We start from the raw sequence: 27,957 nt of genomic DNA, 5'->3' as shown, positions 1-27,957 counted from the left end.
TATTCTTACAAAAAGAAAGATTCTAAAACCTCAACCCCGTTTCCCCAAGCACACTGTTTCAACACCATATTTAATAAAATAAAAGAAGAGAATTACCAGTATGGACTGCGAATAAACCTGTTGTCTGTGGGTGCCCTTCTCCAGTCTTCTCCAAACTGCAGATTTTTTCAGTCCATAATGCCCTCTAATTCAGTTGTCACCCAACTCCCCTTCCAATCTACACTTGCTGCCTCTAAATCCTGGTGCTCTCTTTATTGTGACTTTAGAATAGACTCATGAAGGAGTAGATGGTAACCAGATTATTTCACTTATTTATTTTATCTTCCAATTTCCTCTTGCCAAACTCCCATCCAAAGAGTCATAGCAGCCTTCTCCCACCTAAAAAAGCAGAGAAAGAAAGAAAAGAAAGAAAGAAAGAAAAGAAAGAAAGAAAGAAAGAAAGAAAGAAAGAAAGAAAGAAAGAAAGAAAGAAAGAGAGAGAGAGAAAATAAAAGAGTCAGGAAACCTGAGAAACCCCTTCATGCCCCCCACACTCTACGGAAACTCCCCAGATATTCTGAGCTGGGATTGCTCTGTGATAGCTCCTGGGAAGGATGTGTGTGTACCCCTCTTCTCCACAGTCCTTTCACCTCCTGCTGAATCTCTTTATGCTCGATGGTTATTTAGCATCTCAATTTAAAAATGCTTTTCCTATAATACAATTTTCCCTTCTCTCCCCCTGCCCTGCCATACATCAGAGAACCGCCACCCCTTCTGCCGCTGAACTTTGCCTCTTGACTCTACCAGGTTGTAGGACCCACCCACTTTGCCCTCTGGCATTCGCCATGACTTGAATCATGGCCAGACTGGAACTAGCTTTGATTGTTCCAGACATTTTGGAAGCCTGGAGAGGTATTCCCCCAACCCCTTCATCTACTTGCCTCTGCTCTAGGAGATCCTGAAGGTCTCTTAGTTCAGAAAAACTAATGACTCATCACAAAAGTCTGCCTCAGCATCTCCTAAATTTCTTTAAGACCGAATAAGAAGATTTTTGTAAATGTGATCCCTCTTCTTTCATTTTACCTGTTATTTTTTGAGACAGAGTCTCATTCTGTTGCCCAGTGGCAACAGTACAGTGGCCAGATCATGGCTCACTGCAGCCTCTGCTTGATGGGCTTAAGGAATCCTTCCATCTGCTCCTCCCCAGTAGCTGGGACTGCAGGCCTGTGCTACCACACCCAACTAATTTTTATTTTTATTATTTTTTTAACGTCTTGTAGAGGAGTTAATTATTTATTTATTTTTAATTTTTTTGTAGAGATAAGGTCTGTTGCTCAGCCTGGTCTCAAACTATGTTGCTCAGCCTGGTCTGGAATTCCTGAACTCAAGCGATCCTCCCACCTCAGCATCCCAAAGTGCTGGGATTACAGGGATGAGCTACCATGCCTGAATCTCTTCCTTCAGTGGCTGATAATTGACCAGGCTGGAAACACTAGCCAGAGATACTGGTAAGAATTACTTCAGTTTAGTGTGGGAAGTTAAAAAATATTATTTCACAGACTCCCCCAAAGCCAGTGGCTGCACTCTTACCTTCTACATGAAATACATCCCCGCCTGAACAAAGGCACACGACAGGAGGAGGGGAATAGGACTCCGCAAACTGGACACAGCATCATTCAGATCTGGACTCTGCTAAAATACAGACATCCCCACACAGTAGGCTCGTGATATTCCTCCTACCACTTCTCCGTCCCCCTCCAGAAGGACTGCCACCTCTTTACAACAACCTCTGTCTTCCTTTCCTTTGGGCTTAGAGAAAGATCCATCCTTCCCTATCACTGTAAGGAGTCCTTTCTTCTGTGCCTTTCAGCTATCCCTGACCATACCAGGGAGGCCAATTCAATTCAATTATTTCTATTTTGTATCTATTATATGCATGATACTATGCTAGTCACTGTGCTAGGTGCTACAGAGAGGGACATAAATATGAATAAGACAAGATTCTTGTCCTCAAGGAATTTACAATCTAAAGAGAGTCTACTATATACTTTATTTATTTATTTATTTATTTATTTATTTATTTATTTATTATTTTTTGAGACATAGTCTTGCTCCGTCGCCAGGCTGGAATGCAGTGGTGCAATCTCAGCTCTCTGTAACCTCCACCTCCAGGGTTCAAGCAATTCTCCTGCCTCAGCCTCCCAAGTAGCTGGGATTACAGGCGCCTGCTACCATGCCTGGCTAATTTTTGTATTTTTAATAGAGACGGGGTTTTGCCATGTTGGCCAGGCTGGTCTCAAACTCCTGACCTCAGGTGATCCGCCCACCTCAGCCTCCCAAAGTGCTGGGATTACAGGCGTGAGTCACCGTGCCCAGCCTACTATATGCTTCAAAAAGAATTAACTGCCCTTATTGTCAATCTTTCACTTCCATTCTTACTGGCTTCTTTGATCTGTGCTCAACTATGTGCAGACTGCTCTTTGGTCCTATTCCGCTTTCCAGCTGTTGCTTCTCTTTTTCATTACCAGATTTTTTTGATGGTTGGTCTGTACTCACCTTCCTTTCCTCATAATGTACTCCCTCTTTAACTCCACAAAAATCTAGATTTTCTGCAAGCACTCAATTAAAACTATTTTCTTGAGAGTTACCAGTGACCTCTTCCTCCTTGGCCTCTTGGTAACTTTTGATGGATTATATTAAACTTTCTCTTTTAGAATCTAAAATACAAACTTGGCTATCTGCCTACTTCTGCAGTCAAATCCTTCTCCATTCCATTCATTAATTTCTCTTCCTCCCACTCACTACACGCACAGTCACTGGCCTTCTGAGCTTGTGTGTACTGGCTTTGTTGAGCTCATTTACTTTCATAACTGTGACTTTGCACTTAGAACTCTAGCCCTGCTCTAGTTCAGTGACCTTTAGGACACCCTCATAGAGCTGTTACCATAAACTCAGCTTGGCCATTACCAAATTAATAACGTCTGTCCTAAACCACTCTGGCCTCCCATAGTTCCCACTTTGGTCAACCATTTTCCCAGATATCCATGTGTAAAACCCATGAGTTATTTTAACTCTCTCCTCATTTATACCTAATATAAAATTATCACTCAAGCAAGGTATTTTCTTCATATTTATTTTTCTCCTCTCCATTCATAATCCCAGAATACAGATTGTTTCTGGAACAACGCAAATCTCATGAGTTGCTCTCCACTAAATTATTTATATCCTGCATACAACCTGATGAGTGGTTTATCTTTTATCTTTTTTTTTTTTTTTTTTAAGACGGAGTTTCACTCTTGTTGCCCAGGCTGGAGTGCAATGGTGCGATCTTGGCTCACTGTTGCAACCTCCGCCTCCCAGGTTCAAGCAATTCTCCTGCCTCAGCCTCCCAAGTAGCTGGGATGACAGGCATGCACCACCACACCCAGCTAATTCTGTATTTTTACTAGAGATGGGGTTTCTCCATGTTGGTCAGGCTGGTCTTGAACTCCCGACTTAAGGTGATCAGCTTGCCTCAGCCTCCAAAAGTGCTTGGATTACAGTTGTTAGCCACCACACCTGGCCAGTTTTTCTAAAATATCACTTTTCATCGTGTTTTTACTATAATGAAGAACTTACTAGGCTCCTTGTTGATTATGAGTCCAGACTTCAGCCTGACACTTGAGACTCTCTGAAATTTGACCCTATGTTGCCACATGGGAAATTACCAAGCAAATATTAGGAGCCTTGTAAATTTTTTATTTTTCTTAATTCCCACTGTTCCCTTCCATATACCCTCTCCTTCAATCATACCCTATTTGCTAAACATATTAGACTTATTCTATTCCCCACTCCTGTGCAGCTCTTTCACTCTTTTTTTTTTTTTTTTTTTTTTTTCTTTTTTTTAGATAGAGTCTCGCTCTGTTGCCCAGGCTGGAGTGGAGTGGCATGATCTCAGCTCACTGCAACCTCTGCCTCCCAGGTTCAAGCGATTCTCATGCCTCAGCTTCCCAAGTAGCTGGAATTATAGGCAGGCACCACCACACCTGGCTAATTTTTGTATTTTTAGTAGAGATGGGTGGTTTCACCATGTTGGCCCTTGAACTAGCCTTGAACTGCTGACCTCAAGTGATCCTACCACCTTGGCCTCCCAAAGGATTACAGGCGTAAGCCACCACACCTGGCCTCTTTCACTCTTGGAATAACTATTCTTTCTCCTAATTGCTTCTGTCCTTTCATAACTACCCACCAATCAAAAGCTCATCTATTCTTCAAGGTGTATCTCAACCACAAATGCCTCTTGAAAGCTTTTCAGACAACTCTAACCTGTACTAATCTCTCTCCTTACACTGGCTAAAGCACTGCCAGTATGTTCTGCTTTCAAATTTATATATAATTTAACATTGTAACATACCTTTTCATTTTGTTCTGAGTGTTTCGTAAATGTAAACTTGAATTTTATAAGTTCTTTGAGGACAGGAACATCATAGATTTCTTTTTGATCAGCATCAGTTACCTTAGCAGCCTTAGGCACAGATTACATACATATTGAATACTACTGAACTGAAATTTAACTGCACCATATCTTCCCAGTGTTCTGTATACAGGGTTAGTATTAAATCTCAGTGAAACATGGCCAAGTTGAGATGAACACCTACATTGAAGTACTAATTATTTGGTTCCCCCATCCACCAAAGCCTGGTATTCCAGGCCTCTATTACTCCACGTCACTAGGGATATCCTGTCTCCCCCCAGCCCCCAATCCCCAATCAACTCACTGGTTCCGTTGTTACTGGTTTCACAGTTACAGGCTTCGGATGGTCTGCACGTGCTGTTTCAAGACTAATGGTAGTCCCTACTGCCTCTGTTGTGTCTTTATCCAACCTGTTCTACCCTCAGTAGGATTTGGGAAACACAGAGTTATCATTTTTTCCATCCAACATCTTCATAGATTCTCTATTTAAAGTTCTCCCCTTCACCACCTCCACCCAGCCCAAGGACTTAAGCTCAGGGATTCCCCCTACCCTGTACTTGCATAGATTTGTACCCATCTCATTCAAAAGTCCCTTGATGCCCCTCCTCAGTGTCTTAGCAAACTTACTGAGGACAATTTATAAAGTTCTGGCTTTTTTCTCCTCCCCAGATAGGTTAACAAATCTGTTTTGGGCCTACTACTTAGTTTCTCCTCATCAAACTCATTTTTATTTTTGCTAATCAGATACATTTCAACATTGCCCAGTTTCTTTTCTTTTCTTTTCTTTTCTTTTTTTTTTGAGATGGAGTCTGGCTCTGTTGCCCAGGGTGGAGTGCAGTGGAACAATCTTGGCTCACTGCGTCCTCCATCTCCCGGATTCAAGTGATTCTCCTACCTCACCCTTCTGAGTAGCTGAGATTATAGGTGTATGCTACCATGTCCAACTAATGTTTTTGTATTTTTAGTAGAGACGGGGTTTCACCATGTTGGCCAGGCTGGTCTCAAACTCTTGACCTCAAATGATTCACTCGCCTTGGCCTCCCAAAGTGCTGGGATTATAGGCGTCAGCCACCACGCCTGGCCAGTTTCTTTTTAATTGTTACTTATCCTAAACCTTTTAGATGTAGAGGTCACTCACCAGCCTGTCCTCTGACTCAAATATGGAGTAATCAATGGTGAAATCTGCACTAAAGTCATCTGCAGAGGAGAAAGAAAATCAGTAATAATTAGAGAAAAAGGTAACTCTAGATCTGGAAATGAAAAGGGAAGAAATTGCTCAGAATAGTTTAACTTAAGTTGTAACATTTATTGGTATAATCCAATTTTATTTAACTGTAATGTTAAAAATGACTGTGAGTGTATACATTTATATTTTCAATCTAGGTATCTAAAATAATTTACAAATTTGAAAAATTTTCAAGTTCTTCTTTTTTTAGAGTCAAGGTCTCACTCTGTTAACAGGCTGGAGTACAGTTAGTTCAATCATAGCTCACTGCCACCTCCAGCTCCTGAGCTCAAGTGATCCTCCCGCCTCAGCCTCCTGAGTAGCTGGGACTACAGCCATGTGCCACCATGCTCAGCTAATTGAAAAAAAAAAAAAAATTTTTTTTCTATAGAGACAAGGTCTTGCTATGATGCTCAGGCTGGCCTTGAACTCCTGGGCTCAAGCAATCCTCCCATCTAAAAATCAGTCTTTTTTTTTTCTTTTTTTCTTTTTTTTGAGATGGAGTCTCATTCTATCCCCCAGGCTGGAATACAGTGTCGTGATCTCGGCTTACCACAACGTCCGGCCTCCCGGGTTCAAGTGATTCTCCTGCCTCAGCCTCTTGAATAACTGGGACTACAGGCAGGTGCCACCATGCCTGGCTAATTTTTGTATTTTTAGTAGAGACAGGGTTTCACCCTGTTGGTCAGGCTGGTCTCGAACTTCTGACCTCAGGTGATCCACCTGCCTCAGCCTCCCAAAGTGCTGGGATTACAGGCATGAGTCACTGTCCCCGGCCCATCATGAGCCTTGATAGGTTTTGTTTATAGCTAGATTTTTCTCTGACCCCATTGCTCTGCTGCAAAGTGAAAAGCAAAGTCTCAGAACTAAATATCCTGAAGCCTCTCTCCAGTTGGCTAAGAGCAAGAGCCTTTCATGTACTCACCATAACTGGGGGTGACTGTATAATAATAGACCACCTGATAATATTCATCCTCTCCCATTCTTTCTTCATCCTCATATTCTTGTCCTATGGGGACAAGGACTATAGGTCAAGGGACATCTGGAACACCTTACTAACAAAAGGACACCTGGAATTGACCTCAGCGTTCCCAGCTTTCTCGCTTTCTCGCTTTCTCTCTCTCTCTCTCTCTCTCTCTCTCTTTCTTTGTTTCTTTCTCTTCCCCTCCAATAGTCATACTCCCTTCCTGCCAGTGCACCCTTACACTCCTCTCAGTCTTCTGGGCTCCATATCTGTAATGAGGCCTGTTACTCTGTGCCCTTTCAATCCAGGAACTCCTAAAACAGAAAACAGTCCCCTTCACATACTATAAACCCAAAGGGAGAACCAAACCTAAAAAAGATAGGAAGAGTAGAGACCAGGAATTAAACACGCCAAATCTTCTATTTAGTATGCTCCAGATCTTACTGTATTTGTGAGAGATCTTTTCTCATCAGTGTCTCTTACAAATAACACACACCCTTAGGCTTTGGATTTGAGCTTTAGTTCCAGCTTCACTGCTAACGGAATAACCCTGAACAATCCACTTAACATCCGCTTTCTTAAAATGAGTCAGCTGGACTAAATGACCCATCTCCTTTAGTTTTTCTTCCCTTTCAGAACTAAAAATATGTGGCTTTGATATGACTGGATCGAGAACTCCAGGCCTCCTGCTAAACACTTCCCTGAGCTCCTTGAATGCTTTCCCATCAACTCCAAGCTAATGACACAAGAATCTAGAGGAAAAGGAAACAATGAGAGACACACCTGGCAGACTGGGGAACAAAGGAGGGAAGGAGCCAAGCTACTGTTGGGACCCTGTCCCTGAAGACAGCCAGTTTTCCACTACCCTAAAGGTCACCCCACTTCTGTGTCTTTACTAATAGCAGTTTTTTTCCTCCAATTCTCTGGGAAAGGAGATACCCTAACTACTAGTTTTAGACTGTGACACCTTCCAATAATTCCTCCTTCACCCTTACTTTAGCGCCTCTCATCTTGTTCAACTTCCGTGGTGATGGAGAACTGAGCTCAGTGTTGCTAGGGCCTCCTTGTATCCGGAGCTCCATCCTCCTTCTTTGACAGGACTCTGCTTTTTTTCCCCTTTCCTGGCTCTGCCTTCCAGATCTCCATTCTGCCCTCAACACCGGATCCTAGCACGATGAGAAAACTCTATTGCTCCCCATTGAAATGCGCCTCTTACCCACTCCTCATTTTTTTTTCTCCCACCCCATTTATGGTAGAAGACCAGGCACAAAAGCTCAGTGAGAGGAGTGGACTTACCCAGGATAAGTGGCACAGCAAGGATGGCTGCAAAGAGGATATCCATTCTGGATTCTGCACTATTGCTGTGAAAGTAAAAAAGGAAATTACAGTTTCCCACCAAACTTACCCCGCCTCCCCTCCTCCTCCAAAGCAGGGAAGGACCTGCAGCAACTCTTCTCCTCCCAGGGGGCAGAACTCCCCGCCTACTGGCTGACTGACTAGATCTCCAGTTACTGCCGGTCCCCAGCCAGAGCTGCCCAGATTGAGAGGCAAAAGGGGCTTTTGAGACAAACATGTTTCTTAAGCTCCCCCTGCCCTAGATTAGATCCATTCAGGACTTCCACTGCCATTACCAAAAAATAAAAAAATAAAAAAATAAAAATAAGCCTACCAAGAAGTTTCCCCTCTCCTGGCTTCCCTTCCTTCCTCCAAGGCCTCATAAAAAGCTCACCCTCCCTCTCACTGTCCCTGACTTACCATCACCACCCAGAGTTGCGTTTCTCTCTGAGGCTTCATCAGTCTTTTTTCATCACAGTGGAAATGATATGAGGAAGGAGTGAGCATTTTTCTAGACTGAAAAGAGTCCCTTTCTTCTGTCTGTCTTGAGCTATGGAGAATAGGAACAATATTTACCCATCATTTTCTGACTTAAAGCACCTGCTGCATGGCTTCAGATAAAAGTCTGTCAGCCATGGTCAGTTATTTCCTCTCTGGTAATACTGACCTCACCTCACCTCTTTGTTTTCTTTTGAGACAGAGTCTCGCTTTCTCACCCAGGTTGGAGTGCAGTGGCACAATCTCGGCTCACTGCAACCTCCGCCTCCCGGGTTCAAGTGATTCTCCTGCCTCAGCCTCCCCAGTAGCTGGGACTACACGTGCGTGCCACCATGTCCAGCTAAGTTTTGTGTTTTTAGTAGAGACAAAGTTTCACCATGTTGGCCCAGGCTGGTCTTGAACTCCTGACCTCAGGTGATCCACCCATCTCGGCCTCCCAAAGTGGGATTACAGGCATGAGCCACTGTGCCCAGCCCAGCCTCACCTCATCTCTTTCTCAACTTCCAGGATGCAAGTTGGAAGAAGGGAGGAAGCAGATAGTCTCTTTCCCTGCTACAGGTGCCATACCCTCCCTCCCACATTCGGTCACTTGGTGTGTTCTCTTCATTCAGTCCTACAGGAGTAGAGTTTTTATCCTTTCCTCTGCTTTTATGTTTCCCATGATCATTCAATTCAGAAACCCTTAGCAACGTATGTGCTAGGCACAGTGTGCTAGGCCTAGTCTGATAGGCACTGAGAGCTTACAGGCAAGGGAATAAGAAAAGACAGTTTTGCTTTGTTCTTAAGGGAAGTTAATAAGTATCTGCCCAACATCTACTATGAGTCAGGCACTGTGCAAGTGTCTGTGGAACCACCCACGAACAAGATAGGTTTAGAGCCTGGTCAGAAGATGCTGTGATAACACACAATGGAGAGATGAAGCTGGTCACAGTGGCTCACGCCTGTAATCCCAGCACTTTGGGAGGCCTAGGCAGATGGATCACCTGAAGTCAGGAGATCAGGAGATCAGCCTGGCCAACATGGTGAAACCTTGTCTCTACTAAAAATACAAAAATTAGCTAGTTGTGGTGGCAGGCGCCAGTAATCCCAGGTACTAGGGAGGCTGAGGCAAGAGAATCACTTGAACCTGGGAGGCAGAGGTTGCAGTGAGCCGAGATCGCACCACTGTACTCCAGTCTGAGCGACAGAGTGAGATTCCATCGCAAAAAAAAGACATGAGCAGAATTGTCTCATTGCTATCCACCTGACTCTGCCTGCTGGGCTCAGAAGCAGGACATACTGGAGTCTTGAACACAGGCCACGATAATGCTACTCTCTTAATCTTTTTTTTTTTTTTTTTTTTTTTTTTTTGAGACTGAGTCTGGCTCTGTCGCCCAGGCTGGAGTGCAGTGGCCGGATCTCAGCTCACTGCAAGCTCCGCCTCCCGGGTTTACGCCATTCTCCTGCCTCAGCCTCCCGAGATGCTGGGACCACAGGCGCCCGCCACTTCGCCCGGCTAGTTTTTTGTATTTTTTAGTAGAGATGGGGTTTCACCGTGTTAGCCAGGATAGTCTCGATCTCCTGACCTCATGATCCGCCCGTCTCGGCCTCCCAAAGTGCTGGGATTACAGGCTTGAGCCACCGCGCCCGGCCTACTCTCTTAATCTTATTAGGGAATAATTTGCCTTGTGACGTTCCCTGTAAATCTTTTCTTTCTTTTTTTTTGGAGACAGAGTCTTGCTCTGTCGCCCAGGTTTGAGTGCAGTGGTGTGATCTCAGCTCACTGTAATCTCCACCTCCCAGGTTCGAGCTATTCTTGTGGCTCAGCCTCCTGAGTAGCTGGGACTACAGGTGCGCACCACCATGCCTGGCTAATTTTTTGTATTTTTATTAGAGACGGGGTTTCAACATGCTGGCCAGGCTAGTCTCAAACTCCTGACCTCAAGTAATCCCGCCGCCTTGGCCTCCAAAAGTGCTGGAATTACAGGCATGAGCCACTGTGACCAGCCTCTATGTAAATCTATACAATCTATTCCTCAGCTCCTTTCCAGAATTTCCTGGAACACATGTAAAACATGTATGTGAGTGTGCACATATGGATTAAATCATAAATCACTTCCAGGAAGGAAAGCAAGTTTGGTTATCTTTAAACAATTTCTGTGGGTTTTTTTGGTACTTTGGTTATGCTTTCAAAAACGATATTCCAGATTCCTTCCCTCTTTTCCATCCTCAGATTCCTTTGCCTAACATCTGCCCTAAGGACTAACCTCTACCCATTCAAATGGGATTACAATCCTCTCCTCTCCTACTTTAACTTTCTTTTTCTTTCTTGAGACAGAACCTCACTCCGTTGTCCAGGCTGTAGTGCAGTGGCGCAGTCGCAGCTCACTGCCACCTCTGCCTCTCGGGTTCAAGCTATTCTTGCCGCTCAGCCTCCCGGGTAGTTGGGATTACAGGCGCGCGCCACCACACCTGGCTAATTTTTGCATTTTTAGTAGAAATGGGGTTTCGCCATGTTGGCCAGGCTGGTCTCAAACTCCTGGCCTCCCCAAGTGCTGGGATTACAGGGGTGAGGCACCGCGCCCAGCCTACTTTAACTTTCATTCACTCTAATATACAACCCCTCTCCAATCTGAGGAAAACGCACCACTGAGGTTCATTTTTCAGACAATAAACAGAGGAAGTATGACATAAAAGGAACTTGGGGCGGGGGTGTCGTTTTCCTTCAACCCCATCGCTCTAATTGCTTTTAAACTCCCGGACTCTTTCAAAATGCCTTCCTAACATTTCTCTTCAGGCTCCTTTTGCTTCTCTCCGATTCTCTTGTCATTACAGATGAAGGCTTTATTAGCGATATACTGTATTCGCTAATACAGTATACTGTATACTAGCCTGTCCGAAGAGCTCCTACTTTTTAATGTAATCTTCATCCCTTAGGCAACAGCTGTAGCCCATTTCCTCTCATTCAAGTAAGAACAATACCCGTCCCTATCTCCCTGCGCCCCATCCTGTGCTGTCTTTGTATTTGTCTCTTAGATTCAAACAGGATCTACCCCCGCTGCAGCCCTTCAAGAAGAGCTATGATTGCTACCACTTTTCCCCACAAAGTGACGAAAGGAAACAGCGACGGAGGCGCAACCGAACCCAGGAATCTGTGTCTTTACTGGTCCATTCCTGGCCCACCCCCATTAACCGGTTCGAGCCACTCCCAGGACGAAGTCAAGGCCTCGGAAGGCGACTACAACTCCCAGCAGGTCGAGCTGCTCCGCCCGCGCTGATTCTCCATTGGCCTTCCGGGGGTGGGGATTAGATGGGAGGTGGCCGTGGGGCTGCGACCGGGATTTGTCCCCTCTTCGGCTTCCGTAGAGGAAGTCCCGCGGACCTTCATTTGGGGTTTTGGTTCCCCCCCTTCCCCTTCCCCGGGGTTCGGGGGTGACATTGCACCGCGCCCCTCGTGGGGTCGCGTTGCCACCCCACGCGGACTCCCCAGCTGGCGTGCCTCTCCCATTTGCCTGTCCTGGTCAGGCCCCCACCCCCCTCCCACCTGCCCAGCCATGGGGGCTGCGGTATTTTTCGGCTGCACTTTCGTCGCGTTCGGCCCGGCCTTCGCGCTTTTCTTGATCACTGTGGCTGGGGATCCACTTCGCGTTATCATCCTGGTCGCAGGGTGAGTAGGGGGTCCGGCAGACGCGGAAGAGCGTCGAAGAGAGAGGTGCGGAAGGGGCTGGAGGAACTGGGGCGAGCCTGGGAGCCTGAATTGGGGACGATAAATCGGAGGTGAAGTTTGGGCGGAGGTGAGGGGTTGGGTCTGGGAGATTTGCCTTTTCCCGCAGTTGGTTTCCACCTTCCAAGGATCTCACAGATTCCTCCTATATTCCTCCCAGCGACGTCAGAGAAGGCCCAAGGCCGAGACTCGTGAGGGGGCTGTGCTGACCTAGGCTGGCCGAGTCAGGTGCCTTAGGGGAGGATCCAGGAATGGATACCTCGCCCTTCGGTGCTCGCACACTCTGGCTCTCATCGCTCTGAAGACTCTTTAATTAGATTTCTCCCCTTTCCTCTGCGTTCACGTTTCTACAGATGAGTCTCTTGGTGGAAACAGTTACCCTACCTGGTCCATGTCTCCCTAACCATCCGGAAGGCTAACTTCCACCCTTCAAGCACCTTGGCTGGTTTCCCTCCTTGATTTCTCTGGCAGCCCTTACCATTGCTTGTCTCACTGTCCCTGTCTTTTCTCAGGGCATTTTTCTGGCTGGTCTCCCTGCTCCTGGCCTCTGTGGTCTGGTTCATCTTGGTCCATGTGACCGACCGGTCAGATGCCCGGCTCCAGTACGGCCTCCTGATTTTTGGTGCTGCTGTCTCTGTCCTTCTACAGGAGGTGTTCCGCTTTGCCTACTACAAGCTGCTTAAGTAAGATGATGGAGTGGTCTGGAGGGGAGAGGGGCAGAGGACTGCACTGTGGGAAGTGGGGCAGCCCCTGGGTGCTGGTTTGGAAGAGGAGGCACTAAGGGAGGACATTAGAGGGAAAGGAGCATCCCTGCCCTCCCTCATGTTTCCCCTACCCCACCCCACCCCAGGAAGGCAGATGAGGGGTTAGCATCGCTGAGTGAGGACGGAAGATCACCCATCTCCATCCGCCAGATGGCCTATGGTGAGCCAAGGGAGAGGGACTGGAGGAGGGAGTTGGACAGCCCCCTCCTCTAGGGAAGTCTCTAAATACCCACATGTTCTAAGTGGCTTCTTATTTTCCTTCATCCGTCACTTCCAAAGAAAGTTGGTCTGGAGGGAGAGTAGGCGTGAAAGAATTGTAACGGGGAATGGGGAGGCGTCAGTGGTGAACAGGCAATAGTGTGATCTCTGACATTGATGAGATCCTCCCTTCCCCCAGTTTCTGGTCTCTCCTTCGGTATCATCAGTGGTGTCTTCTCTGTTATCAATATTTTGGCTGATGCACTTGGGCCAGGTGTGGTTGGGATCCATGGAGACTCACCCTATTACTTCCTGACTTCAGGTAAGATCCAACTTCTATCTAGCCTTCACCCCCCATCCATCCTTGTCCCTGATCTGATTTATTGGCCTTCCCTGGGAGACTTCTTTGGCTCAACATCTCAGGAGGCTGGGAGAAGATCAGGGATGTATCTCCTCCCCATCTCCCTCCCTGCAGCCTTTCTGACAGCAGCCATTATCCTGCTCCATACCTTTTGGGGAGTTGTGTTCTTTGATGCCTGTGAGAGGAGACGGTACTGGGCTTTGGGCCTGGTGGTTGGGAGTCACCTACTGACATCGGGACTGGTGAGTTGGAGACAGCGGCTTAAGTTAGGGAGAAAAGCATTTAATGGTGAGTGGGATGTCGGGGAAAGGGTATCCTCACTTCTTAACATTTTTAACTTACCTGGGAGGAGGCGGAAAGGTGAGTCTTTTGAGGTCTCTCACCTCAGCATCAGTTCTAGCACCTGCTCTGGGGAGGAGGTTGAACGCATTAGTCAAACTGTAATGCAGAGGGCCTGAGGTGGTCAGGAGCGGCAGAAACCTTTGAGGTTCTGAGGAGCTGAAAATCAAAAGTCCCCTTAACCACAAGATGTTGGTGCTCTGAAGGGAAAGACTGGGGAATTTGAGAGAGATGTCTGGGAGCCAAAGGTACAGAGAAAATATGGGGATTAGGTCGGGGGAGAATCTAATCTCTTTCCTACTCTTACCCTCCTTCCTAGACATTCCTGAACCCCTGGTATGAGGCCAGCCTGCTGCCCATCTATGCAGTCACTGTTTCCATGGGGCTCTGGGCCTTCATCACAGCTGGAGGGTCCCTCCGAAGTATTCAGCGCAGCCTCTTGTGTAAGGACTGACTACCTGGACTGATCGCCTGACAGATCCCACCTGCCTGTCCACTGCCCATGACTGAGCCCAGCCCCAGCCCGGGTCCATTGCCCACATTCTCTGTCTCCTTCTCGTCGGTCTACCCCACCACCTCCAGGGTTTTGCTTTGTCCTTTTGTGACCGTTAGTCTCTAAGCTTTACCAGGAGCAGCCTGGGTTCAGCCAGTCATGACTGGTGGGTTTGAATCTGCACTTATCCCCACCACCTGGGGACCCCCTTGTTGTCCAGGACTCCCCCTGTGTCAGTGCTCTGCTCTCACCCTGCCCAAGACTCACCTCCCTTCCCCTCTGCAGGCCGACGGCAGGAGGACAGTCGGGTGATGGTGTATTCTGCCCTGCGCATCCCACCCGAGGACTGAGGGAACCTAGGGGGGAACCCCTGGGCCTGGGGTGCCCTCCTGATGTCCTCGCCCTGTATTTCTCCATCTCCAGTTCTGGACAGTGCAGGTTGCCAAGAAAAGGGACCTAGTTTAGCCATTGCCCTGGAGATGAAATTAATGGAGGCTCAAGGGTAGATGAGCTCTGAGTTTCTCAGTACTCCCTCCCCAGACTGGACATCTTGGTCTTTTTCTCAGGCCTGAGGGGAACCATTTTTGGTGTGATCAAATACCCTAAACTGCCTTTTTCTCTTTTTTGAGGTGGGGGAAGGGAGGAGGTATGTTGGAACTCTTCTAACCTCCTTGAGCTATATTTTCTCTCCTCGAGTTGCTCCTCATGGCTGGGCTCATTTCTGTACCTTTCTCCTTGGTCCCAGACCTTGAGGGAAAGGAAGGAAGTGCATGTTTGGGAACTGGCATTACTGGAACTAATGGTTTTAACCTCCTTAACCACCAGCATCCCTCCTCTCCCCAAGGTGAAGTGGAGGGTGCTGTGGTGAGCTGACCGCTCCAGAGCTGCAGTGCCACTGGAGGAGTCAGACTACCATGACATCGTAGGGAAGGAGGGCAGATTTTTTTGTAGTTTTTAATTGGGGTGTGGGAGGGGTGGGGAGGTTTTCTATAAACTGTATCATTTTCTGCTGAGGGTGGAGTGTCCCATCCTTTTAATCAAGGTGATTGTGATTTTGACTAATAAAAAAGAATTTGTAATTGTGGGGGAACTTGGCTTTTAAGGGAGGGGATAGCATGTTAATTGAGATTTCTGCCCTCTCAGATCTCTTGTCCAGCCACTTTCCTAACCTGTCAACCACTGATCTCCAAGCATAGCCTTGGTGCAAGGGCAGAAATCTGGGCTAGTGGTTTAACATGTCTGAAACTTTGGGTTAAGTGTTTTCCCAGAAGCTAATCTTTCTGTCCAGGGGTGGGATAAAAGGAGTTAATCACCCATGCTTCTTTTCCCCATCCTTTGCATATCTTTACCACCTGAGGGATTCAGGAACTTGCCCACCCTCAAGAGCCTCAAAGGATAGGCCAGAATTAAAGTCAGAAACTTTAATTTCCAAACATATTGATCAAAAATATACAACTTCAACAACAACTCTTTATCCTAAGGAGAGATCCTGCAGTATATCTAGGGAAAGGGCCATAAAAGTAAGGGGGTAGAGGACTTTGGGATATATCCCTGCAACTAAACAGAGTTTGTTCTCTGCATTAACAACACAGGGATTTCCTCATTTCCTACATGTTTGGAGAGGCTGAAGGCTCTGCAGTTCTTCCTCGAATGACAGCCTGGGTCCATTCCTCTCTGTAGGAGATGTCCAGGGGAAGGAGGACATCTGCCTACTACTTCTACAGTGTTTCTGGCCAGACCGTACACCCCATTTTAGAGGCTTCCCGATAGGCATTAGGGGAAGTCATCCACATCCACGGTATCTGAGAGGGAATTTATGCCTCAGTCGTGGCTCGTGCTGAGGTGAAGACCACAGTCTTTCGGTTTTCCAGCCTCTTCTTCCTGGAAAGGGGAATGGCTCGTGAGAATGACTGCTATCTAAGTGAAGCAGATTAGAGGTGGAATAGGAGAATGATTTTTAATAGAAAAGAGGGCTGGGCGAGGTGTTTCACACCTGTAATCCCAGCACTTTGGGAGGCTTGAGGCAGGTGAATCACTTGAGGTCAGGAGTTGGAGACCAGCCTGGGCAACATAGTGAAAACCTGTCTCCGCTAAAAATACGAAAATTAGCCGGGCATGGTAGCACATGCCAGTAGTCCCAGCTACTCAGGAGGCTGAGATGGGAGGACTACTTGAGTCCAGTAGGTGGAGGTTGCAGTGATCTGTGATAAAGCCATGCACTCCAGCCTGGACAACAGTGAGAACCTGTCTCAAAAAGCGGGTGACTTGCGCCTGTGATCCCAGTACTTTGGGAGGCCGAGGCGGGCGGATCACCTGAGGTCAGGAGTTTGAGACCACCCTGGCCAATATGGTGAAACCTCGTCTCTACTAAAAATACAAAAATTAGCTGGGTGTGATGGTGCGTGCCTGTAGTCCCAGCTACTCAGGAGGCTGAGGCAGGAGAATTGCTTGAACCCAGGAGGCAGAGGTTGCAGTGAGCTGAGATTGCGCACCACTGCACTCCAGACTGGGTAACGGAGCAAGACTCCATCTCCCAAAAAAAGAAAGAAAGAAAGGACTGGAGGAATGGAAAGTAGGACCTCACCGAATCTTTCTAGCAATGAAATAAACAGCCAGGAGAAGGCAGAGACAGCCAACCAAGATTCCTACACCTAGACTCAGCATTTCACCTGGGGGAGATAAAGGTAAAAGGTGTCAGCCTAGGACTAACAGATTTTGAGCCTTTCCCCGACTCGGTGAGGATGCCTCCCCTCCCCACAATATCTTATAAGGCTGCCTTACCTGTGGTGTACAAGGATCCCGCTGTAAGAGAAGAAAGTGGGTCAGTGGAACTTCAGATCCCCATCCCAGCTGGGAGCAGCACTCTGCTGCTATGCCTGGGAGAATCACCCAGGCACCCTGGGGTGGGGGTTGGTTCCCAGTCCAAGCAAGTCCCGAAAACCCCTCTCCTATTAGCCTTTTCTTCCCATTGGCTCCCTAGTTCCTGCCATTGTGTTCCCCTCAGTTTCCCATCTCTTCTGAGCGGTGCAGAATCACCTTGGCTGAAAGAAGCAAAGACCATGCGCTGATTGAGAGGCTGAGGGGCTCGGTAGTTCTGTACCAGAAGCTTAGAGGGCTCCTCTTCCGTGGAGAACAATGTCCCCTGAAGCTTTTCCAGCTGAGGAGCAGAAGCGTGGGAGAGGTGTCACTTTGGGGAGTGGGAAGGGGTCTGAAGTTACAACTATGTCTCGCTTCACCTCATTTCCCCACCACTTACCTGTTCCATTGAAATTTGGGACCTTCTATAGAAGACTGTCCAGAGCACACTCTGGTAGCAAGGGGGAGTTGTGAGCGAGCCATTGTAACGGAAGTACTGCTCCAGCTGTGGGGGGAGCAGCTCTCTTAGGTTGAAGGGAGGCACCGAGGTCTTCTGATCTGGGGAGAACAGACTGGGACTCATCTTCCTTGTAGTGTGTCCTAGCTTACCTAGATAGGGCTCCCAGATGCAAAATTCCTTGGCTGTAAGTAATTGCCTCATCCCAAGGCTTTTTAGGATATTTTTTGAAAGGTTTTTGAAAATCTAATCTTACTTCCTGCTATAGGTTTTTAAGGCTCACCTTTATGACTGATTTCATGCAAGTGACTCAGAATGTGTTCATAAGCTATATTCTTAGTCTCACCCACCTGGAAGAGGAGGAAAGGGAGAGAGTTTGGAATGAGTCTATGTTTGGAATAAGAAATTTATGTACAGAATAAATGGTCAGGGTGGGCTGCTGCCTGCCATAGGAGGGAGGCCAGCAACAGAAATAGGTGTGAGGGTTGCAGAGGAGGTGGAGAGAAACCTGGAAGGGACTGGGGGCTACTGACCTCAATTAGGATGCCCAGGACAGCCAGGCCCTGAGGCCTCTGAGCAGCCTCACTCAAGCTGTCATAGGAATCAGAGTCATAATGTACAATGTGGAGCTGAAGGAATTAAGAGGGAATTGAATCATGGGATGTCCCCACCCCCTTCAAGGCCTTGATACTAGCTGCCACCGTTCCCCTGCTGTCCTCTAAGGTCCAGATCCTTTCCCCAGGACCAACCATCCCTGTTACTTTGAGTCCCAGCTCTTTGTTCCCTGGTACCTCTGCAACTGTGGCTTCACTGTTGATCTGGTGTTCTGACCCCCCTGGGGATCCTTTCTGACCCCAGTGCAGGTGGAGCTGGGCAGCTACGTATTTTCGGGGAAGTCCACCCAGATACAGGGTAGAAGGCAGAGAGAGTTGCACTGTGAGGAAAAGAGCAAACTAGGATTGGTGGAGGAATGTGGATACATTCCCACTCCTGGGTTGCCACCACTTCTTGGGAGACTTGGCCCTCTTCCAGTTTTCTCCCCCAGTAGCACCCAGTTCCTCCCACAGGCCAGTGCTTTTCTAGTATATCTTCCTTTTTCTCGGTTCAAGTCAGTGCAATGATACTAACCTACCTATTGAGCTTGATTATAAACATTTTGATTCCCGCCTTGGCTACAGGATCCTGATCCCTATTCTCATATCTCCAAATTCATGGACAAAGGTTTTTGAGAATTTGCAGGTTAGGAGAATGCTGCTTTCCTCTGACTCCTGAGCTTATTTGTTTGTTTATTTATGTCAGATGGGTAATGTGCCAACATCATAACAAGGTTCGAGGGTGGCACATCTTACGCATGCTCATGAACACCCCATCATCACGCTCATGAACTACAAAATGATCTGACTCTTAAGTTCTGAGCTGGAGCCTACAACTCCTTGGAGCCTGTGCTTTTACCTGTGTGGCCATTGTTATGCAGGTCCAAAGGCTCGGTGCCAGGCTGGTCATATCCGTGGGGCTGCAGAGCAGGCAAGTCAGGGTCAAATGTCACACTGTCTGTCTGAATATCGATGGGCGACTGGGCATTGTTTCCACACTCAGGGTAAGAGGCTGGCCAGTGGTCCTGACCATGTGGGCCTGGTGGGGGTTACCAAAGACATTGGTCCTGTCCTCCAGCTGTAGCCAACCTTCAACAACCCCCTGTCCCTTTGACCCTTCCCCTAACCAAGCCATACATCTGGGTGGAGGTAGAAATGGACTTCCCTCCACTCAGGTTAAGACCCCAGTTGTACAGGGATGGGTGAGGTAGGAGTCCCGTTGATTCTCACGCTGCAGTTCCCCTTCCCTACCCAGAGGCAGTGATGATTTCCCAACTATCCTGATGAATGGGGAGTGGTAGCTCTTTTACTTACCTGTATTTTGAGGACAAGAAAGCTGAATGCGGGGAGAGGGGATGCATAGAAAACCTGAATACCTTGAGAGATGGGATTAGAGAGTAGGAGTAGAAAAATGGGAGAAATAAAATGATTCTAGGTAGGCCAGGCACAGTGGCTCATGTCTGTAAGCCCAGCACTTTGGGAGGCCGAGGCAGGTGGATCGCTTGAGGTCAGGAGTTTGAGACCAGTGTGGCCAACATAGTGAAACCCTGTCTGTACTAAAAATACAAAAATTAGCCAAACATGGTGGTGGGCACTTGTAATTCCAGCTACTCGAGAGGCTGAGGCAGGAGAATAACTTAAACCCGGGAGGTGGAGTTTGCAGTGAGCCCAGATTGCACCACTGCACTCCAGCCTGGGCAACAGAGCAAGACTCTGTCTCAGGAAAAAAAAAAAAAAGATCTTAGAGAGATAGGGTCTCCTGGAGGCCCCCTATCAAGTGGCCTTGGGATTCAGATATCTTAACTTTTCATCATTCATTTCTTGCTCTCACACTGACCGTTTATCATGGACTCTGGAGTTCAGTTAAGTCATTAATCAGTAGTTCATAGGAACTGAGTTCCACCTCCCCCAGGGTCACAAACTATCCTGCCAGCCTCTTCCTTACCCCTGATCTCCACCTCTGTCCCAATTTCAGATGCAGGTTAGGGGTAGGATGGATTAGGATAGACAGAGCCAGAAGGAGACCTGGCAGCTAAGCTCAGAGTTCCCACCCAGCTTCCTTTCCACCCCAGCTCCCTCCCTCCTACATGATTTACTGAGGACTTAACTAGCTTTTCTGCCAAATCAGGAGGTGTAGGATTTGATGATTAGAGCAGGATCTAGGAGCCATATATGCGAAACTCAAGGCAGGAGGAGATCCAGAAGGGAGGAGCTAGGGTGAGAAGCTAAAGGAAGTCTCCTCCCACCCGCACAGTGTGTCTTCTTGCCAGGTGAGGAGGTCCCAGTGTGAAGGGGTTGTCGGGAGGCCGCATGATCTGCTCACCCTCATATGTCCAGTGTTGACCTGCAAGGCAGAATAGTTTGGGTTACAGCCAGCGCAGCCTGAGGCGGAGCCGTGTCCTCCACGCTCCCCTCCCTCCAGCATTCTGTACTGCTCCACCTCCCTCTCTGCTGTCTCTCCTCCCTCTGCTTCAGCACTTTCCAAAGGAAGCCCTGAAACTGGACACCTCTGTGGAAAGGTCGGGGGGCCTATTTAAAATCACCAGCCAGTCTGTGCTGGTGCCCTCCGAGTAAAAGGGGAGGAGGAAGGAAAAGAGGTAAAGCCCAGAGACTAAAATTAACCTGGATCCAAATGTGCGATTGGCCCAACCCTTACTTTTCTCTAACCTGTGCCAAGTCAATCTAACACTTAGAAGATTGGGATGGGTGAGGTGAGGGTGTGGGCAGAGGTTTTGAAGGATAGGGACTAGAAAGTGGGGAGGAGAAAGGAATTCAGAGTGTGTGTTGGGGGGTGCTACTGAGGGCAGAAGGGGGGATTATTCCTTTGCTTTGCAAAATTGCGTGAATAAAGGCACTGAGCTGTAAAATCATATTCCCTTCTGGTCCCATTAGCTCTAGAGGAAACTCCTCATCACCAGGAGGCTCTGCTCGCTACATTCCCAGATGGTTAGGGAAGGGCAGGAGTCAGGGCAGGGTCTACTGTAGATTGAGAGTGGTGGGTGGGCACAGGCGGCCAGGCTGGCAGGGACAGGATGAAAGTGAAGCATTGTGTGTGGTGAAGAGAGCTGCCAGCTGGGTCACATGCCAGGCTCTCGTGCAGCCCTGTCTGACTCAAAGGCTGAGGGTCTGCAGGTCCAGCCCCTCCATACGGCCAAACTGCCTCAAGAAGAAAACGAAGGGCTTCATGGTTTATGCTGCAATATTCATACTACTAGAAACTCTGGAGAAAAATCCTAAATTCCTTCCTCTTTCTCTCTCTCTTATTCCCTTAAATTTCTCAAACTTGTGAGTTGTCCTGCTCTTATCCTCGACCTATTCTGCTGGCCCAAGGGAGAGCTGGAGGCAGCCTCTCATTTACCATCTCTGTGGGACCCCCCAACAACTCGAACTCCCTGGTCTGTAAGGTGCCCGTCCCCTCTGGTCAGAGCCTCAACACACTTATTATGTCTCTTCCTCCTCTTTCCCTATTTTTTTCTTTCTCCTCAGATGAGATTTGTGACTCTCCATTTGGCTGCCCACCTGCCCCCATCCTCTCTGCATTTGCCTTCTGCTCTCTGGACACCCCCCTCACCCTGCTCTTTCCACAAACCTCAGTTACACACCTAGTATGTGCTGGATACTGTGCTAGGCACAGGAAACACAAAAATGAGGTCTAGGAGTTCCTGGGGACACTCCTGGAGCGCTTCGGCCTGTTCTCCCAAGAATCCCTCCTCATCTCCTGGGAGCTCCTGAAAGTCCTTTGTAAAGTGTCAAACAAATGTTGACTCTTACTGCCACTTTCAGAGGATAACCGGGGAGTTAGTCACTCCACAGAATGAAGAGGGAATCTTGGCCAAAAGGGGATGAATTGGAGATCAGGGTCTGAGTTGGGCAGGAAGTATTCTTCCCCCTACCCCCATCTATCCTCTTTTCACCCCAGGCCTCTTTGACTCCCTATTTGGAGGAGTTTGTAAATAAAGAAGTCCAGGAGTCCTGCCTGGGACCAGGGGGTGGGGGAAAGAGCTCTGGAGAAAATCTGTAGCCTGCAAGAAATTCCAGCACTTGCGTATGTACACACCCTGCCCGCCGCTAGTTCTCCCCGACCTCCAATAACAGCAAGGCTGGAGAGACAAAAGGTAAAGAAGGGAAGTGGTCTCCTCCACACCCTGCTGTTTTTTCCTCATCTCTGAGCCTATTATTCCAGCTTCTAGGCTTCCTTTCACACCTCTCCTCCCCACATTCGGCACACCTGGCGACATGTGAACATCAGTACAAATCCACACACAGACATTTAGTTGTACCTACCCCCATCTGCAGCCAGGATCCAAATCACCTCCAGCAGGAGGGCGGAGAACAACATAGTGTCCCAGGAAGGGGTGCAGGGGACTGGGAATTTGAGGACTGGAGGACTAGGACAGGCAGAGAGAGAGAGGGAGGGAAGCGGAGGGGGGAGAGAGAGAGAGAGAGAGAGAGAGAGAGAGCGCGCGCTCCTGGCGTGAGTGTATTTATCTCTGCTTCTCTTGCTGTTTCTGTCTCTGTGGGCTTCCAGGGGATTTGGTGTTCAGTAGGGTACCATGGGTTTCTGGATCCCCAGGACAAATCTCTTGCTGCCTCTTTCTCTGCCCTCTCTCTTTATCTCCCTCTGCAGTCTCCACTCTACTAGCTGGCCAGCGACTTTACAACTGCCTCCTGCTTTTAAGGTGGCTCTGGACGGGTGTATGTGTGGAGGGGGGTGCTGCCTGGGCTGCTGGTGAACAGCTCCTTAAATAGCCAATTAGGCATGCAGGATGGCCCCACTCGGAGCTGGAGCGCGGCAAGTTTCACTGGAGCCCTTGCCCTGGCTCAGAAGCCCAGCTGGGGTGAGCTCTTCCTTCCTCTGCTAGTCACACAGATGCTGCTTAGACAGGTGTTCTCTGGAGCAGGCGGGGTCAAGGAAGGGGTTTTGGGGTTCAACTCAGCCCCCTCAAGAGGACACTGCATTTTCATCCCTCCACCTGGCTTCACCTCTGAGGAGCAGCTGCCTGGGTGGTATGGGGCAGATGGTGGGGGTACCTGTTCCCAATTTCCTGCAGAATCTGAGCTGCCCTGGAATGGGAAGAGTCCAGAATTAGGAGATACATAACAAGAAGGAATTGGGGACTCAGGGTGCAGGCGAGGGGTGGACGAAGTCAAGAACTAAAACCTGAGTTGTGTCCTGAGTTCTAAGGAAGAGAAGTAAGGCGAGGAGAACTCATCTGGAGCAATCTCTTCTGTGCCTGTCACCACCCCCTTCCCACGGTGAGGCCTGGGTCCACGTGCCTGTGTGGCCTGGGGTGGGGGGAGCGTTGTTTGCTGGATAAAGCCCATTTGTGTGCCCAGTGGGGGAGGGGTGTAGCAGCACCATGGAGAGACAGTGGCTGTAACTGCCAGACCCAGCCACCTCCCTCTCCAGGGAGCCCAGATCTAGGGCGGCTTTTGTCACTGAAGAGGACACTGACCTCTGGCAGAGAGGCCAGGGCAGGAGGAAAGAAGGAGAGACTTTGGGAACAATCACTACCACCATCAGAAAAAGGCGGTCTCCAGAGAAAGAGAGGGGAGGGACCGGAGAGACCATGTGATCCAGATGGAAGTGGGGCCCAGGGTCTTCCCTCCAGCCCAACAAAGGGCTGAGGCAGGACATGTGGCACTGAATGAAACCTGCCACCAAGGAGCTGCGCCAGTGGAGTATGGAGGCTGCGCGTCTCAGGAATGTGAGCTGATGTTTGCTCCCCACGGGACTGGAAATCCCGATTGGAATGTACATCCTAAATCCCTCGTTAGAGAATGTGAAACCCACAGATGCTTTCAAGCCAGACATTGAAACCTCTTTCTTCTCCATGCCCTTCACCAGAGGCACCAGCTAGGAGGATGCACCCATTTGAAGCTCCTTCTGCCTTCCTTGCTCCTGCCGAGTAGCAATAAATAGCCAAACAAAGGGAGCAGAAGCTAAATAAGGGAGCAGGATAAAAGCCAAATGAACAGAATAATGCATGTGCTGGATCATCAGCTCCTGCAGAGACAGGAGCTCACTGTGCCTTTCTGTCCCCCGTGATTGATCTGCAAAGCAAAGCCATTTTGCTGATGTCATTTCCCTTCTTCTCCTACCACCCTCTGAATTATTTGTCCCCTTCAGGAAAGTTTTATGTTTTGAGGTTCCCCAAAGCCCCATCCATCCCAGCTAAGAAGAGTAAAGGCTTGAAGTATAAATTAGACTTCCCGGGAATCAGGGTACTTAACACAAAGAAACAAAAAAAGCAGAGACATCTTCGTATGAAAAAAGAGATTTAGTAGGAAAGAAGAGGTCTGAACAGAATGACCTCTCCACCGGGACAGAGTTTCCGTGGAGCACTGAGCTGAGATTCCGATTCCCAAGGCAGATAGCGTGTCTTGCCAGGCGCCACCTCCTGGCTCGTCTATGAATTTTTAAATTGTAATATAAGATGTTTTGTGTATGGTTCCTTCTGGGAGGTATTTCACTGCTGCTGGGCTTTGAGATTTTGCCTACACAACTGAACATTGTTCCACAAAGATATCTTAGCCCGGAATCAACACTTCCCTGATCTTGGGTGAGCAACGCATCCAGGTGCTTATGCTTCCCAGATGACAAAGGCCCTCCTTTCTAGGACAGAGGGAGCCAGGAGGCGAGCGCCGTCCTCCAGGCACTTGACTTTATCTTCATCTTTGGCTTTACTGTGGATATTTCTGTTGCCGCTTTCTAGCTGTGTTGATTTGGAGTAGGTGTCAAGAGGACCCTTATATGTAAGTTAAAAAAAAAAAAAAAGTGACACAGCTCCCTCTCCCCATCCGGTCTCAGTTTCCACTCAAACTCTGGCACCTTTGTTTTAGCTCTGACCTCACTTTCAAGCCCTTTCCTTGCTTGCATTGGCTAAAACCCTTAAAACCAAAACCAAGCATCCCACTGCCTTCTGGCGCCATCTCCTGTCCTTGTAGATATACTGAAACTTGACTGAGGTCAGGCGCGGTGGCTCACGCCTGTAATGCCAGCACTTTGGGAGGCCGAGGCAGGTGGGCCAGGAGTTCCAGACCAGCCTGGCCAACATGGTGAAGCCCTGTCTCTACTAAAAATACAAAAATTAGCCAGGCGTGGTGGTGCACAGCTATAGTCCCAGCTACGCAGGAGGCTGAGGCAGGAGATTTGCTTGAACTCAGGAGCAGGAGGTTGTAGTGGGCTGAGATTGCTCCACTGCACTCCAGCCTAGGTGACAGAGTGAGACTCTGTCTCAAAAAAAAAAAAAAGTAATTTTGGAAAAATGACCCTTTGGATTATTTTCTTAGTTTTCCAGTTCACATTACACAAGATGCAGTATGAGAATCTTGTAAATTGAGGACCAGTAAAAGTTTGTGGTCTGAAAATTTGCAAGTCATTTAATTATAAATGATAAGTTACAATATTTCAATTGTAATTTTGTGTCATACATTGATTCCATGAACAGAACGCTGCCTGGTACATAAGTGTTTGTTGATTGAATGAATCTAGTAATTGCAACAGTTATTTACTTTCTTTCACAGAATTTTAGAACAGAAGGGCCCTCAGGCATCATTCTAAACCCTTTGTTATACCCTGTAAAACTGAGTTTTGAGAGATTTAGGGATTCAGCCATGGTTAGTCATATAGCTGCTAGGCTAAACCAGAACAAGGACACAGGCACCAGTGAGCTTTCTCCTACACCATTGGTTCTCAAATGTCAAAGTGCATCAGAATCACCTGGAAAGTTTTTTAAACTTGGAAAACTAATTAAAATACAGATTTCTGACCAGGTGCAGTGGCTCATGTCTGTAATCTCAGCACTTTGAGAGGCCGGGGCGGGCGGATCACCTGAGGTCAGGAATTTGAGACCAGCCTGGCCAACCACTGCACTCCAAACTGGGTGACAAGAGCAAAACTCTATCTCAAAGATAAAATAAAATAAATAAATACAGATTTCTGGACCTCACCCCCATAGTACCCGATTCTGTAGTTCTGGGTATGTCCAAATCTACATTAGCATTTATCTTTCTCTTTCTCTCTCTCAATTTTTTTTTTTTTTTTTGACAAAGCCTCGGCCGGGTGCGGTGGTTCATGCCTGTAATCCCAGCACTTTGGGAGGCCGAGGCGGGCAGATCACGAGGTCAAGAGATCGAGACTATCCTGGCCAACCAACATGGTGAAACCCCATCTCTACAAAAAATACAAAAATTAGCTGGGTGTAGTGGCACATACATGTAGTCCCAGCTACTTGGGAGGCTGAGGCAGGAGAACTGCTTGAACCCAGGAAGCAGAGGTTACGGTGAGCCAAGATTGTGCCATTGCACTGCAGCCTGGGCAACAGAACGAGACTCTGTCTTGTTTTTTTGTTTTTTGTTTTTTTTTTTTTTGAGACAGCTCACCGTAACCTCTGCCTCCCAGGTTCAAGCGATTCTTCTGCCTCAGCCCCCTGAGTAGCTGGGATTACAGACATTTGCCACCACGCCTGGCTAATTTGGTATTTTTAGTAGAGATGGAGTTTCTCCATGTTGATGAGGCTAGTCTTGAACTCCCTACCTCAGGTGATCTGCCTGCCTCAGCCTCCCAAAGTGCTGGGATTACAGGCGTGAGCCACCACACCCAGCCTCTCTCTCTCTCTCTTTTTTTTTTTTGGAAATAGGGTCTCACTCTATCGCTTAGGCTGGAGTGCAGTGGTGGAATCATAGCTCCCTTCAGCCTCAAACTCAAGTGATTCTCTTCTCAGCCTCCTGAGTAGCTAGGACTATATGTGCATGCCACCATGACTGGCAGATTTTAAAATTTTTCTTATTTTTTATAGAGACACGATTTTGTCATGTTGCCCAGGCTAGTCTCGAACTCATGGGCTCAAGTGATTTGCCCAGCTCGGCCTCCCAAGGTGCTGAGATTATAAGCATGAGCCACCACAGCCACCTCTTTCTAGTCACCATGAATAAAAACACTATAAATACTTGAGTACAGACCTTTGAGCAGACATATGTTTTTATTGTTCTTGAGTAAATACGTAGGAGTGGGAAGAAATAGATACTGAGTACTGGATTGTACGGGAAGCGTATGTTTAGCTTTGTAAAAAAAACTGCCGGGCTGTTTTACTTTCTTTTCTTCTTTTGAGATGGCATAGCTCTGTTGTCCAGGTTGGAGTGCAGTGGCATGATCTTGGCTCACTGCAGCCTTTCCTTCCTGGGCCCAAGCCATCCTCCCACCTCAGCCTCCCAAGCCTCTGAGGCTACAGGTTCATGCCACCGCACCCAGCTAATGTTTAAATTTTTTTGTAGAGACAAGGTTTTACCATATTGCCTAGGTTGGTCTTGAACTCCTGGGCTCAAGTGATTCTCCCGCCTCGGCCTCCCAAAGTGTTAGAATTACAGGCATGAGCCACCATGCCTGGCCTCTTTTATTTTATTATTTATTTATTTATGTATTTTTTGAGACAGAGTCTGGCTCTGTTGCCCAGGCTGGAGTGCAGTGGCGTGATCTTGGCTCACTGCAACCTCTGCCTCCTAGGTTCAAGTGATTCTTCTGCCTCAGCCTCCCAAGTAGCTGGAACTATAGGCACGTGCCACCATGCCTGGCTAATTTTTGCATTTTTAGTAGAGGCAGGGTTTCACCATATTGGCCAGGCTGGTCTCGAACCCCTGACCTCATGATCCACCTGCCTCAGCCTCCCAAAGTGCTGGGATTACAGGTGTGAGCCACTACACCCAGCCTATTTTATTTTTTTTAAATAGAGATGGGGTC

At 48.0% G+C, this 27,957-nt stretch overlaps 3 protein-coding genes and 1 non-coding gene across 9 annotated transcripts; 1 reads left to right on the top strand and 3 right to left on the bottom strand.

Annotated features, from left to right (window-relative positions):
- Nucleotides 1-295: 295 nt before the first annotated feature.
- On the bottom strand, nt 296-11,712 carry C1H1orf54 (chromosome 1 C1orf54 homolog). Of its 5 annotated transcripts, none has more exons than XM_031652523.1 (8): nt 11,627-11,712; nt 8,377-8,506; nt 7,918-7,982; nt 6,583-6,666; nt 5,571-5,629; nt 4,737-4,847; nt 1,570-1,671; nt 296-378 (listed from the first exon to the last, which is right to left on the bottom strand). In XM_031652523.1, exons 3-7 carry the CDS (start codon nt 7,961-7,963, stop codon nt 1,573-1,575), a joined length of 399 nt encoding a protein of 132 aa, XP_031508383.1. In that variant the 5' UTR covers nt 7,964-7,982; nt 8,377-8,506; nt 11,627-11,712; the 3' UTR covers nt 296-378; nt 1,570-1,572. The 5 variants fall into 5 exon arrangements, with proteins under 5 accessions (XP_031508383.1, XP_009178631.1, XP_031508374.1 ...); XM_009180367.2 differs by having other exon boundaries at nt 11,617-11,705; XM_031652514.1 differs by having other exon boundaries at nt 11,578-11,666.
- A 76-nt stretch (nt 11,713-11,788) lies between these two features.
- On the top strand, nt 11,789-15,391 carry APH1A (aph-1 homolog A, gamma-secretase subunit). Its single transcript, XM_009180385.3, has 7 exons — nt 11,789-12,100; nt 12,670-12,840; nt 13,008-13,081; nt 13,319-13,441; nt 13,595-13,722; nt 14,139-14,262; nt 14,598-15,391. Exons 1-7 carry the CDS (start codon nt 11,988-11,990, stop codon nt 14,660-14,662), a joined length of 798 nt encoding a protein of 265 aa, XP_009178649.1. The 5' UTR covers nt 11,789-11,987; the 3' UTR covers nt 14,663-15,391.
- Nucleotides 15,392-15,718: 327 nt separating this feature from the next.
- CA14 (carbonic anhydrase 14) lies at nt 15,719-23,437 on the bottom strand. Of its 2 annotated transcripts, XM_003892574.5 has the most exons (13): nt 23,380-23,437; nt 23,250-23,282; nt 22,503-22,606; nt 20,542-20,562; nt 19,078-19,257; nt 18,417-18,559; nt 18,159-18,254; nt 17,909-17,975; nt 17,569-17,726; nt 17,349-17,469; nt 17,094-17,114; nt 16,897-16,981; nt 15,719-16,193 (listed from the first exon to the last, which is right to left on the bottom strand). In XM_003892574.5, the coding sequence occupies exons 3-13, from the start codon at nt 22,555-22,557 to the stop codon at nt 16,127-16,129; spliced, it is 1,014 nt and encodes a 337-aa protein (XP_003892623.3). In that variant the 5' UTR covers nt 22,558-22,606; nt 23,250-23,282; nt 23,380-23,437; the 3' UTR covers nt 15,719-16,126. The 2 variants fall into 2 exon arrangements, with proteins under 2 accessions (XP_003892623.3, XP_031508365.1); XM_031652505.1 differs by lacking the exons at nt 18,159-18,254; nt 23,250-23,282; nt 23,380-23,437 and having other exon boundaries at nt 22,503-22,960.
- LOC116272437 lies at nt 18,919-19,022 on the bottom strand. Its single transcript, XR_004181116.1, has one exon. It is a non-coding gene; the product is annotated as a small nucleolar RNA U13 (small nucleolar RNA).
- Nucleotides 23,438-27,957: the final 4,520 nt, after the last annotated feature.

This window comes from Papio anubis, chromosome 1 (genome assembly GCF_008728515.1).
Source record: "Papio anubis isolate 15944 chromosome 1, Panubis1.0, whole genome shotgun sequence".
NCBI classification, from domain to species: domain Eukaryota; kingdom Metazoa; phylum Chordata; class Mammalia; order Primates; family Cercopithecidae; genus Papio; species Papio anubis.
Note: the sequence above shows the minus strand (reverse complement) of the source record. Positions and strands in the feature narration are given on the sequence as shown.

What these genes read in the sequence shown, in the direction of transcription:
- APH1A (XM_009180385.3), top strand. Translation starts at nt 11,988, where the DNA reads ATGGGGGCTGCGGTATTTTTCGGCTGCACTTTCGTCGCGTTCGGCCCG. An exon ending in GTTATCATCCTGGTCGCAGG is followed by an intron (nt 12,101 to 12,669) that starts GTGAGTAGGGGG and finishes GTCTTTTCTCAG; the next exon opens with GGCATTTTTCTGGCTGGTCT. An exon ending in ACCTACTGACATCGGGACTG is followed by an intron (nt 13,723 to 14,138) that starts GTGAGTTGGAGA and finishes CCTCCTTCCTAG; the next exon opens with ACATTCCTGAACCCCTGGTA.
- CA14 (XM_003892574.5), bottom strand. Translation starts at nt 22,557, where the DNA reads ATGTTGTTCTCCGCCCTCCTGCTGGAGGTGATTTGGATCCTGGCTGCA. An exon ending in TCCTGGGCATCCTAATTGAG is followed by an intron (nt 17,976 to 18,158) that starts GTCAGTAGCCCC and finishes CTCCTCTTCCAG; the next exon opens with GTGGGTGAGACTAAGAATAT. An exon ending in CCCAAATTTCAATGGAACAG is followed by an intron (nt 17,470 to 17,568) that starts GTAAGTGGTGGG and finishes TCTGCTCCTCAG; the next exon opens with CTGGAAAAGCTTCAGGGGAC.
- C1H1orf54 (XM_031652523.1), bottom strand. Translation starts at nt 7,963, where the DNA reads ATGGATATCCTCTTTGCAGCCATCCTTGCTGTGCCACTTATCCTGG. An exon ending in TTGAGTCAGAGGACAGGCTG is followed by an intron (nt 4,848 to 5,570) that starts GTGAGTGACCTC and finishes TACTGAGGGTAG; the next exon opens with AACAGGTTGGATAAAGACAC. An exon ending in AACCAGTAACAACGGAACCA is followed by an intron (nt 1,672 to 4,736) that starts GTGAGTTGATTG and finishes TCTGTATTTTAG; the next exon opens with CAGAGTCCAGATCTGAATGA.